General features: G+C 48.9%; 2 protein-coding genes across 2 annotated transcripts in view; one reads left to right on the forward strand and one right to left on the reverse strand.

Annotated features, from left to right (window-relative positions):
• The window catches only part of Ttc38 (tetratricopeptide repeat domain 38), a 31,034-nt gene extending 29,873 nt beyond the window's left edge, over positions 1-1,161 (reverse strand). The window contains exon 1 of the mRNA XM_048802997.1: positions 1,157-1,161. The gene's annotated coding sequence lies outside the window, so the exon portion shown is untranslated. The remainder of the gene's footprint in view (positions 1-1,156) is intronic.
• On the forward strand, positions 11-6,614 carry Pkdrej (polycystin family receptor for egg jelly). Its single transcript, XM_015501735.1, has 3 exons — positions 11-59; positions 139-4,319; positions 4,419-6,614. Exons 1-3 carry the CDS (start codon positions 11-13, stop codon positions 6,612-6,614), a joined length of 6,426 nt encoding a protein of 2,141 aa, XP_015357221.1.
• The last annotated feature ends 3,761 nt before the right edge of the window (positions 6,615-10,375 follow it).

The following is a 10,375-nucleotide window of genomic DNA, read 5'->3' on the forward strand; positions in this document are numbered from 1 at the left end:
GGCGGGCGCCATGCGGCTTGGGCCCGCGCTCTGCTCCTGGGCCACCTCCCGCCCGGGACGTTGGCCTGGCCGTCGGGCGCCTCAGGAGCGCCCCTGGCTCCGGGCACGCGCGGCAGCCTCGCCCGCCTTCGCCCACAGCCCGCGCGGCCCGGGAGGGCGGCGTCCCCCGGAGCGGCGCCCCAGCCCCAAGGCGCGCGGACCCGGCCCTCCAGCACCACCGCCGCGTGCGCGCCCTGCCCCGCGCCCGCCGCCCGTCCTGGAGTCCAGCCTGGACCTCCAGCCCGCGGGTGCCAGGACCCGGCAGAGCCCGCCCCACGCCCCGCTCGGTGCAGCCCGACGGCCGCCGGAGCAGGTGTCGGGCGAGCGCGCCCGCGCGCGAAGGCTTGAAGGCGGCCAACTCGTCGGGCAGCAGGAGCACAGCGCCCTCCGAGTCCTGCCAGTTGGCCGATTGCGTCATCCACCGCGTGCAGATCCGCAGGGACCAAGACCCCGTGCCCTTCATCTGGATGAAAGATAGCTCCATCAACGCGTCCGTCCAGTACGACTGCCGCATGAACGTGTACATTGTCTACAAGTGGCAGATCTTTCCCGTCCGCTCCGTAAACCACGTGCCCGACTGGACCCGTCCTCTGCGTGTTCAGCTGCAGGCGAATCTGCCCCTCTTACGCATCCCCAAGTTCACTCTGCAGCAGGGAGTGTATGTGTTTAATTTCAGCATGACCATCAACAAGCCGGATGGAAAAGTCTTATCCGCGACAGACGCCATGTACGTCCAGGTTAGCGGACACCCGCTGAAGGCAGTCCTTCTTGGAGGCGCTGATGTCACAGTGAATTTCACAGATGAGCTGATTCTGGATGGAAGCAAGTCTTCTGACCCAGATGCAGACAGGCCCTTAGAGGGGCTCGTTTTTTCTTGGTACTGTACTACAAATCTAAGCAACTACCATTTAGATCAAATTACAGTGTTTAGTAAGGAAGTCTGTCACCCAGAGCAGACTAATCTGAATTGGCTGCAGGCTTCCAGCCCAAAACTGACACTGGCCCCAGAAACACTTAAAGGGGACAGAGTGTATTATTTCAGAATGATGGTGAAGAAGGGTTCCAAGTCAGCATTTTCTGATAAAAGGGTGCGTGTGCTCCCGGGACCACTGCCTACAGCACACGTCTCCTGCACCGAAAACTGCGGCCAGAGTTTAGTCGTATCGGATCGATTCTCTTTGTTCCTCAACTGCAAAGACTGTGTCAGCAGGGACTTCTACAACTGGTCGATTTTGTCCTCAGCAGGTGATGAGGTGTCATTTGACTGGACGAGGCAAACTGTAACGGGGAGGAATAGTGCTTATTTGTTGGTAAAAGCTTTTGCCTTTTCACATTTCTCTGAAGCTCGGTTTTGGGTTTCTGTCTCTCTGACAAGTTGGAAGGGCATGACCATGGTGTTTAGATATGGCTTCATCATCAACCAGGGGCCTCAAGTTGGGAAATGCCAAGTTAATCCAGCTAGAGGATTTGCAGTCGTTACTAAATTTGTTGTCCAGTGTAGTAATTTCAAGGATAAAGACATTCCCCTTACATATAAAGTCATTGTTTCCGATGTGGAGAGTGTTGGAGAAATCAGTTCAGTGGAGGAGAACACCATGGGGACCACCCTGTATCTGGGGACAGGGTCCACGGCACCTCCTTCCTTTCTCCCTGCTGGTGTGCCAGCGAATCATTATGCCTTGAAGTTTTACGCTCAGGTTTATGACTCCCTAGGGGCTTTTTCTCAGGTGACCTTTTATGCCACCGTACAGGCTCCTACTGACAAAAACCCTTCAAAGACTGTGTTGGATCAGTTAGTCCATCTCACCACAGGACCCACTTCATTGCTGTCCACTTTGCTTCAAAAGCAGGACATGTTACCTGCAGGTTACTTGATATATGTAGTGGCTTCTGTCTTGAATAGCATGAAAACTGAACCAACACTCCAAGGTGACAAAGTCAATCTCCAGGAAGAACTTGTCAAACAGTCTTTCAAGCTTCCTGTAAACACTTTGGATGAAATTGGCCAGGTAGTGATGATCATCACCAAATTAACTCAGAAAGGCTCTGAATTCACTGAACTTGCTCAGCAGAAAGCCCTAGAGAAGCTATGGCAAGCAAACCAGGCCCTGCAGGAGTATCAACGAAAAGACAAGAACTTTCGCTCCGAGCAGATAGACATCATGAGCACTGGAATCCTGATGAGCTTGTCCAATATCCTCCACCTGATCGTTCAAAAGGGCCGAGTGGTCGAAGACCCTTTCAAAGTAGTAGAATCTCTGTCAGACACAATACTGGCTGACAAAGTGCCGAGCAATGAGACCACTATTCTGAGGACTCCCAAGCTGAACATGTATGTGGAGAGAGTTGAAAAATGGGACGTTTCCCAGGCTTTCAGAAATGAGGAATGCTGCCGAAATTGCTTCCATGCTACACTGAATGCAAGCAGGGTTCCTGGTCTCCCTGCAAAAGCTCCAGTTTCTATGATGTTTTATGAGTTCACAGATTACCCCTTTCCTTGGTTAAATGCTGCAGAAAACACTTCTGCAGGGGTGATTGGGTTCAGAATGACAGGGGCCACAGAAAAGGGAAAAGTGATAGAGATCACACCTGATGTAGTAGATGTGTACCTCGTCAGAAAAAACTTGACCTCTGCGAACTTTAATCTCACGGTGGGACCCAGCAAGGAGCGTGAGGGGTCCTTGAAGAAAACAACAGGGGGGTTTGAATTCGAAGTGGACATCAGAAGAGTCAGGGAGGTGCTGATCCATTTTGTTACAGAAGTAACTGTGTTGTTCAAGGTGTTTGTGTACGCAGGCAGTCAGGGTGCCCCCGCTGATGTGGTCGCTGTCTACATCATGGCTCACGACGTTCCTCCAGTTGTAGACCACAGTTGGAGTGACCTGTCTGACGTAGCCTGTGCCGTTAGGGAGGCCTGCGTGGTTTGCCTGCCACCATCCGTGCTGCAAATCATAGCTCAGCGCAGCCACTCACCCAAGTGTACCATATCCATGGTTCTGCAGGCACCTCATTTTGTCCTGGAGCCCAGTGACAAGCTAGTGAGAATCTCTCTCTTCAGTGTGCACTGCATGGACATGTATGGGATCCAGAGTGACTGGAAGGAGGACACCTGTATGCTGGGTGAGAAGACCACTTGGGATACAGTGCACTGTGTCTGCAAGAGCGCGGTGAGGACCAGGTGGCAGCTGGGTGCACTCAATCTGGCCTACCATCGCCTGCACACCCACTTTGTGACGGCCAGAGTGATCGTGATTCCAAATACTGTGGATCTATGGCTCACAGTCATCAGGAATGTCAGCCAAAACCCTGTAACCCTTTTCACTGTGCTGTTCATCATACTCCTCTACACAGTGCTGGCCTTCTGGGCCTTGCACAGGGATGAGATGGACCAGTTTCTTCGGGACCATATGATAATTCTGCCCGATAATGATCCTTATGACAGCATGTGCTACCTGATCACTGTTTTTACAGGGAGTCGTTGGGGGGCTGGGACCAGGGCCAATGTCTTTGTCCAACTTAGTGGAACAAAGAGTAAGAGTGATGTGCATTGTTTAAGCCATCCACATTTTAAGACTCTCTACCGTGGGAGCATCAACATTTTCCTCCTTACAACAAAAAGTGACTTGGGGGACATCCATTCCATCCGTGTGTGGCACAACAATGAGGGAAGAGCTCCAAGCTGGTATTTAAGTAGAATCAAAGTGGAAAATCTGTTTAACAGACAAATTTGGCTATTCATATGCCGGAAGTGGCTTTCTGTTGACACCACTTTGGAAGAAACATTTCCTGTTACCCTCCCAGATGAGCCTCTGAAAAGAAAGGACTACTTCCTGATAGATATGACCAGGAGGCTAGGGAAGAACCACTTGTGGTTCTCTGTTTTTACTAATATTGTTACGAAGTCCTTCAACAGGCTCCAAAGACTGTCCTGCTGCTTAGCCATGTTGCTCAGCTCCCTCGTTTGTAACATCATGTTCTTTAATCTAAACGTAAAAGAACAAACAAAAGAGGGACGCTACATCAGATCAATGATGATAGGAATTGAAAGTGTCATAATTACAATCCCTGTTCATCTATTAATAACATTTTTCTTTACTTACTCCCAGAAGAGACCTCAAGTGAGTCTGGATGAGGTGGCTCCTCAAAAGCATCCCCTTCTGTCAGAAGAAAGTGGGTACTGGAAAGAGCGCCTGGACAAGTGGCATGCTTACGAAACTTCCAAGGGGTACACCACAGAAAAGGCAAGCACCAAGAGGACAGCGAGTGCCAGGCAAACCCCAGTCGCCAGGGGAGCCCCAACCATCAAGAAACCGACAAGCCGAATCTCAAGGGTCAAGCCTGGGCCTTCTAAGTCTTTTCTTCGGGTCACTTTTAAAGAGGAGCAGCAAAGTGTGAGTGAAGAGACCAACACCTCAAACATCCACAGGACCAACACAAATGCCAGTAACAGAAATAGAGAAGACGATCAAGATGTTCCTTCTCAGCAAGAGAGTCCTCAGCACCTTAACAAGAAGCCCCAGGTTATCTTGCCTTCGTGGTGTGTCTATGTGGCATGGTTCCTGGTGTTTTCCACCTGTAGCATATCATCATTCTTCATCATATTTTACGGGCTGACTTACGGCTATGAAAAGTCAATGGAATGGCTCTTTGCATCTGTGTGCTCATTCTGTCAGTCAGTCTTTCTGGTGCAGCCCTGTAAGATTATACTGTTGTCGGCTGCCAAAACAAGTAAGCCGAAGTACTGCAAGAACCTTTCCTGGTCAACCAAGCATGGTTACATTGAGATCAGGCTGCGGGAGCTGATAGTACCTCCGAAGGAGATGCAGACCTTCCACAAGCACATCCTCAACCTCCAAGGCTCAAGGATGTACCAGCCTCTCACCGAGGATGAAATCAGAATATTCAGAAGGAAGAAGAGGATCAGGAGAAGGGCCATCCTGTTCCTGAGCTATCTTCTGACCCACTTCATCTTCCTGGCCCTTCTGCTGCTCCTTATTGCCCTGCTGCGTCACACTGATAGCTTCTACTATAATCAGTTCATCCGGGATCAGTTCTCTGTGGATCTTGCTGCTGTGACAAAGCTGCAAGACATCTACAGATGGCTTGATGGTGTACTCTTGCCTTTGTTCCACAATGACCTGAACCCAACGTTTCTTATTGATAGCTCTTCTAAAATCCTTGGCCTTCCCCTCCTGAGGCAAGTGAGAGCAAAAGCTGGGGAACGAGTGTGCCTGCCTTCTGAGAACTTCGTGGAGAACAGCATGTCAAAAGAGATCCATTGTCGTCCCAAGTACGGCACTGACCCAGAAGACACAAAAAACTATTCTAGCTTTTGGAATGCAGTTAGCAAGCGTGAGACAGACAATGCCGCCAATGGGTTTACTTATAAGCCTCGAGAAAAAAAATGGGTGTATTATTCCTATGGACTGCTAAATACCTATGGATCTGGAGGGTATGCATTCTATTTTTTTCCAGAACAGCAGCAGTTTAATTCCACATTGAGGCTCAAAGAACTCCAAGGAGGCAAATGGCTTGATGAGAAGACATGGGCTGTGATTCTGGAACTAACGACTTTTAATCCAGACGTCAACCTGTTCTGTAGCATTTCAGTCCTATTTGAGGTCTCACAGCTGGGGGTAGTCAACTCCAGCATATCCACACACTCCTTCCCGCTTGCTGACTTCAACAGGAAAACATCAGCAGAGATCTACTTGTATGTGGCCATTCTCATTTTTTTTCTAGCCTATATTGTGGATGAGGGCTACGTAATTTTGCAAGAAGGAGTCTCCTACATGAAAAGTGTTTATAATCTGCTCAACTTTGCTTTAAAATGCATATTTACCCTGCTGATCATGCTCTTTGTCAGTAAGCACTTCTTGGCCACTGGTGTGATTCAGTTCTACTTGTCCAGCCCCGAAGACTTCATTCCCTTCCACGCGGTTTCTCAAATAGATCACACCATGAGGATTATTCTGGCTTTCCTGTTATTTCTGACCATTCTGAAGACCCTCAGGTATTCCAGATTCTTCTATGATGTGCGCCTGGCTCAAAGGGCCATCCAGGCCGCCCTGCCTGGCATCTGCCACATGGCCTTTGTGGTATCTGTGTATTTCTTTGTGTACATGGCTTTTGGTTACCTGGTCTTTGGTCAGCATGAATGGCACTACAGTAACATGATTCATGCCACTCAGACGATATTTTCCTACTGCGTCTCGGCTTTTCAGGACACTGAATTTTCAAGTAACAGAGTTCTTGGGGTTCTGTTCCTGTCATCATTCATGCTGGTGATGATCTGTATCTTGATCAATTTATTTCAGGCTGTGATCCTCTCTGCTTATGAGGAGATGAAGCAGCCTGTGTATGAGGAGCCATCGGATGAGGTGGAAGCCATGATCTACCTGTGTCGCAAACTAAGAGCTGCATTTACATTTCTGACCCCTCAGTCTAAGCACAAGGATGAGTCGGAGTTCCTCGCCACCATGCTGTATGGGCAGCCAGAGAAGAACAGCCACCGGTACCTGGGGCTGAAGACCAGAAACATCAATGGGAAGAAAATGGTCTACCTCGTTGTTTGATCAGTAACAGGTCAAGAGATAGAAGTGCTTTCCAAATGCAGTCTGTGGGATTAAGGAAGGTTCAGTGACTCAGCCATGTTTTCTACCCAGATCCTTCACAAAGTACAGCCCTACATTTGGAAGTATCCCCACTCTGGGCCCTGCTGTCAGGACCGTGAAAAGTAGGAGCAGACTGTTCAAGGAGAGAAGAGGCACACAATGTGGAATGCCTGATTGATTTCCCTCTAGATGGGTTCGGTGACTCCTGGTCCAGGTGAAGCCCCCATTTCTTGGGAGCTCACAGTAGTTTGGGGTAGTTATACCCACTGGTTTTGAGGACCAGATTTGAAGAAAAAAGCATGAGGCCCCACTCTGGAACTGGCCAGGGCGGGGCAGCCTCCAGCTGCAAGACCCACAGCTGCTGCCCACACAAAGCCCCAGACGGCTTGGCCTCCCCGGGAGTCCCTTTGCAGACCAGGGATATGGAGCCTCCTCGTCCCTACTCCTGATGGCTAGAGTTCCAGGTGCCTTGTGGGGAGTTCTAGGACTTCCCCTTGAGTTAGGGAAGGGATGGGAGCCCTTCAAGTCTGAAATTTTCCATTTACTCCTTCATGTTACTGCAGTTCAAGTCAACTTTTTATATTCTGACTAAGGAGCGTGGCTTTTGTTAAAAAGGTACATATGGGCTCATGGTGAAATACAGCACAGTCTATGTGTGTGTGTGTGTATATATATATATATATATATATATATATAATATAGCAGCATGTCCATTCAGGGCTCGGGCACTTGATTATTTATGGCATATGCATTATATAGGAATAAGCAATGGTGGTTTATTGTTTAAAAGAAACAAGGGTTAATATATGTTATATTTTTACTTAGAAACACGTTTGTTTATGTAGATGTCACTTTAAGTTTTATCAGAATTAAATGCATGGTTTCTTCTGAGACTTGCAGTGATTTCTACCTGAGGGGCAGATACACCTGTGGTGCCAGGAGCAGTGCTGCATACCTGAGATCCCAGCCACTCAGGAGGCTGAGGCAGGAGGATCTCAAGTTGCAGGCCAGGTTTGGCAATTTAACAAGACCCTGTCTCAAAATAAACATTGAAGGGCTGGGGTTGTAGCCCAGTGGTAGAGCGTCCCTGGTTCAATCTCACTACTCAAGGAAACACACACACACACAGTGCCTGTCCTCAATCAAGGGCCAGAAAAGAGGGAAAGAGGGACACCACTTTGGCATCTGGTCACCCTGACCTGTGCAGGAATGGCAGTGGCAGGCCCCCGTCCCCAGGTGCACATTTTCCATATCTTCCAGAGAACTAGGCAGGCTTAGGCTTCTCTGGCAGGTGAGAAAATGAAGCCTAGCAACTTGCTCAAGGCTACTCACACAGTAAGCATAAGGGCAGATATAGATGTTCTAACTCCATTGGTGGGGAGGTCATGGGCATGGCTGGCCCCCACAGGCCACTCCCTCCTGGAGCACACCTTCATATTAGATCACCTGACTACTGGACAAACTGTTAAAGAGTCCACATGGGGCTGAATGATTGCTTTTTACTGACGGAAGCTGGCTGCAGTGTGGTCAAACGCACCCCCCTGCACTAACTAGTCTGTGGGGTGTTAGCCCTATGGCAGGCAATGCTGCCTTCAGAGGTGACAACCAATGGGAGCAGGCAAGACTCATATGACTCCATGGATGGGTACAACCAGGCATGCTCTGCAAATTCAGCAACCAGCTAAAGGGTCTGCTTCCTCCAGGGGCTGAGCTGTCTCAGGGTTACTCTGGCTGCCTCCCAAGAAGGGAGCACCAGGGATGGGAGCAAGTGTTTCCCAGGACCAGTGCCAGCTAACAACTCTTGACCCAGCGCTGTGGCAAGAGAATGAGTTACTGATGAGCCTGAAGGGTCGTGGTCATAAACACATGGCTTGAGAGGGCAGCACAACCTGAGAGGCCTCAGAGAAGCACTGGGGGCCTGGTTACAGCAGAGTCCAGGAAGGAGGGCTCAGGAGCAAAGGCTGGAGGAGGCTTGGCTGAGGACCAGGATGGCAGATGCTGGTCCTGCCATATGAAACCAGAGTCTCAGCTTCTTGGTGAGAAATACAGCAGTCACAGGACAACCTCAGGCATGTTGGGGAAGGGGAGAAAACAGGGGTTTCCTCTTAACAGGAAAACCAAAGACAAGAAACAAAGAAACACAGACACACTAATCTTAACTATCAGGGAGATACGAGTATCAAGCATGACAAACCAAAATTAAGTTTCTTTTGAAGGCCATTTTCACAGAACTTGGCAATAATTTCTGGAAGAATCTTTTGAGACTACCTTGTTCTCACTGTATCTTCAGCAACAGGGTAGGCATATTCTGGGACAACTGGGAGCAGTCAGGAACACCCTCCTGGCTCTCTGTATTGCACTGAAAAGACAGATGTTCTGGGGCTTTGTTCTCAATTTTGCCCCTCACTAATTCAGAATGGCTAAAGAAACTTCAAATGCTGAGAGATCTTCCTCTAGCTACAGGAGAGTGGGGTATGTCCTTCATCTATTTCAAACTCTTTTGTTTACTGTGAAGACTTGAATTTTCAAGGTCTGCTTCTAGGATTTCACTAGTTAGCACTAAAAGCAAAATGTAGGCCTTTAGACCTTTTTGTTATTTGTAGAATGGTGAGGATGAAAAGGATTGTACTTAACAGCAAAATGGGATGCCATCAGGAATTAACTTTTCCTAGTCCTCCCCTGCTGCAGTTTGGATCATGAATGCCCCCCAAAGGCCCATATGTTAATGGCTTGGTCCCCAGCCTGGTGCTATTTGGAGATGATGGGCCCTTTAAGAGGGGAAGCCCAGTGGAAGGAAGTTCGGTCACTGGGGGAGTGCTCCTGAGTGGGATCCTGGGACCTCACCTAGTCCCTTTCTGGGCCCCCCTTTTGCTTCCCAGCCATGAGGCAAGAGGTGCTGCTCTGCCACACACTCCCCTCATGACTACTGCCTGGCCTAGAGCAGCAGGACCAACTGATCATGGACTGAATCTTTATAATTATGAGCACAAACTAACTTTGTCTCAAGTGTTTGTTACAGTTAACAGAAAGATGACTATTAGTCATACATTAGCTTTAGGTTTTAATCTGCATTTGGTCACTTTTGATGTTCAGATTTCCTTTCAGTCTTCTCCGAAATATGATGTACAATATTTGTTCAGTATTGTGACACATTTTAAGACCACATTTATCAATAATTTATAAGTATTACTGTCGGGACACACGACTAAACCGATCAGGGTCACTCCAAGTGAATTTTGGCTGACTAAATAAACACACAGACATGGAAAGTACCTTTCCAGGTTCAGGACCACTCTTCAGCCACAGCTTCCACAAGGGGGGTAGGGCAGGCAAGAAAGAGAGGGAGCACACCTCAAACCTGGGTTTTATTGGGGGGATGCCATTCAAATGAGGCAAGGGGCCAGGTTGAGTTTAACTTCAGGGGGTTGAGTCTAGCTTTGTGATGTCTTCCTGTCAGCAGGTTGACTGACATCTTGGAAGGCCATGCCCATCTCATACGCTGTGTAGGGATCACAGGCAGAGTGAGCGAAAGGGACACATATGTGCACAGCCCAGACAGAGCAGCATCCTCAGTCCAGTCCACTTTGTGCGCTCAAAATGCTCATAGCTCACACATACAGCCCATGGCTGGCTCGCCACATATTACCATAACATTTATGCAACTATTTTCCCCACCAAGCCCATTCCTAAAATCTGTGGGGCGCAGGGCCAGAATATAAATC

This window comes from Marmota marmota, unplaced genomic scaffold (genome assembly GCF_001458135.2).
Source record: "Marmota marmota marmota unplaced genomic scaffold, marMar, whole genome shotgun sequence".
NCBI classification, from domain to species: domain Eukaryota; kingdom Metazoa; phylum Chordata; class Mammalia; order Rodentia; family Sciuridae; genus Marmota; species Marmota marmota.

Bases quoted from the DNA above. Each gene is read 5' to 3' on its own strand.
- Pkdrej (XM_015501735.1), top strand. From the start codon at position 11: ATGCGGCTTGGGCCCGCGCTCTGCTCCTGGGCCACCTCCCGCCCGGGA. The intron at 60-138 runs GTTGGCCTGGCC...CTTCGCCCACAG, and splicing joins GGCCACCTCCCGCCCGGGAC to CCCGCGCGGCCCGGGAGGGC. The intron at 4,320-4,418 runs GTCGCCAGGGGA...ACTTTTAAAGAG, and splicing joins CGAGTGCCAGGCAAACCCCA to GAGCAGCAAAGTGTGAGTGA.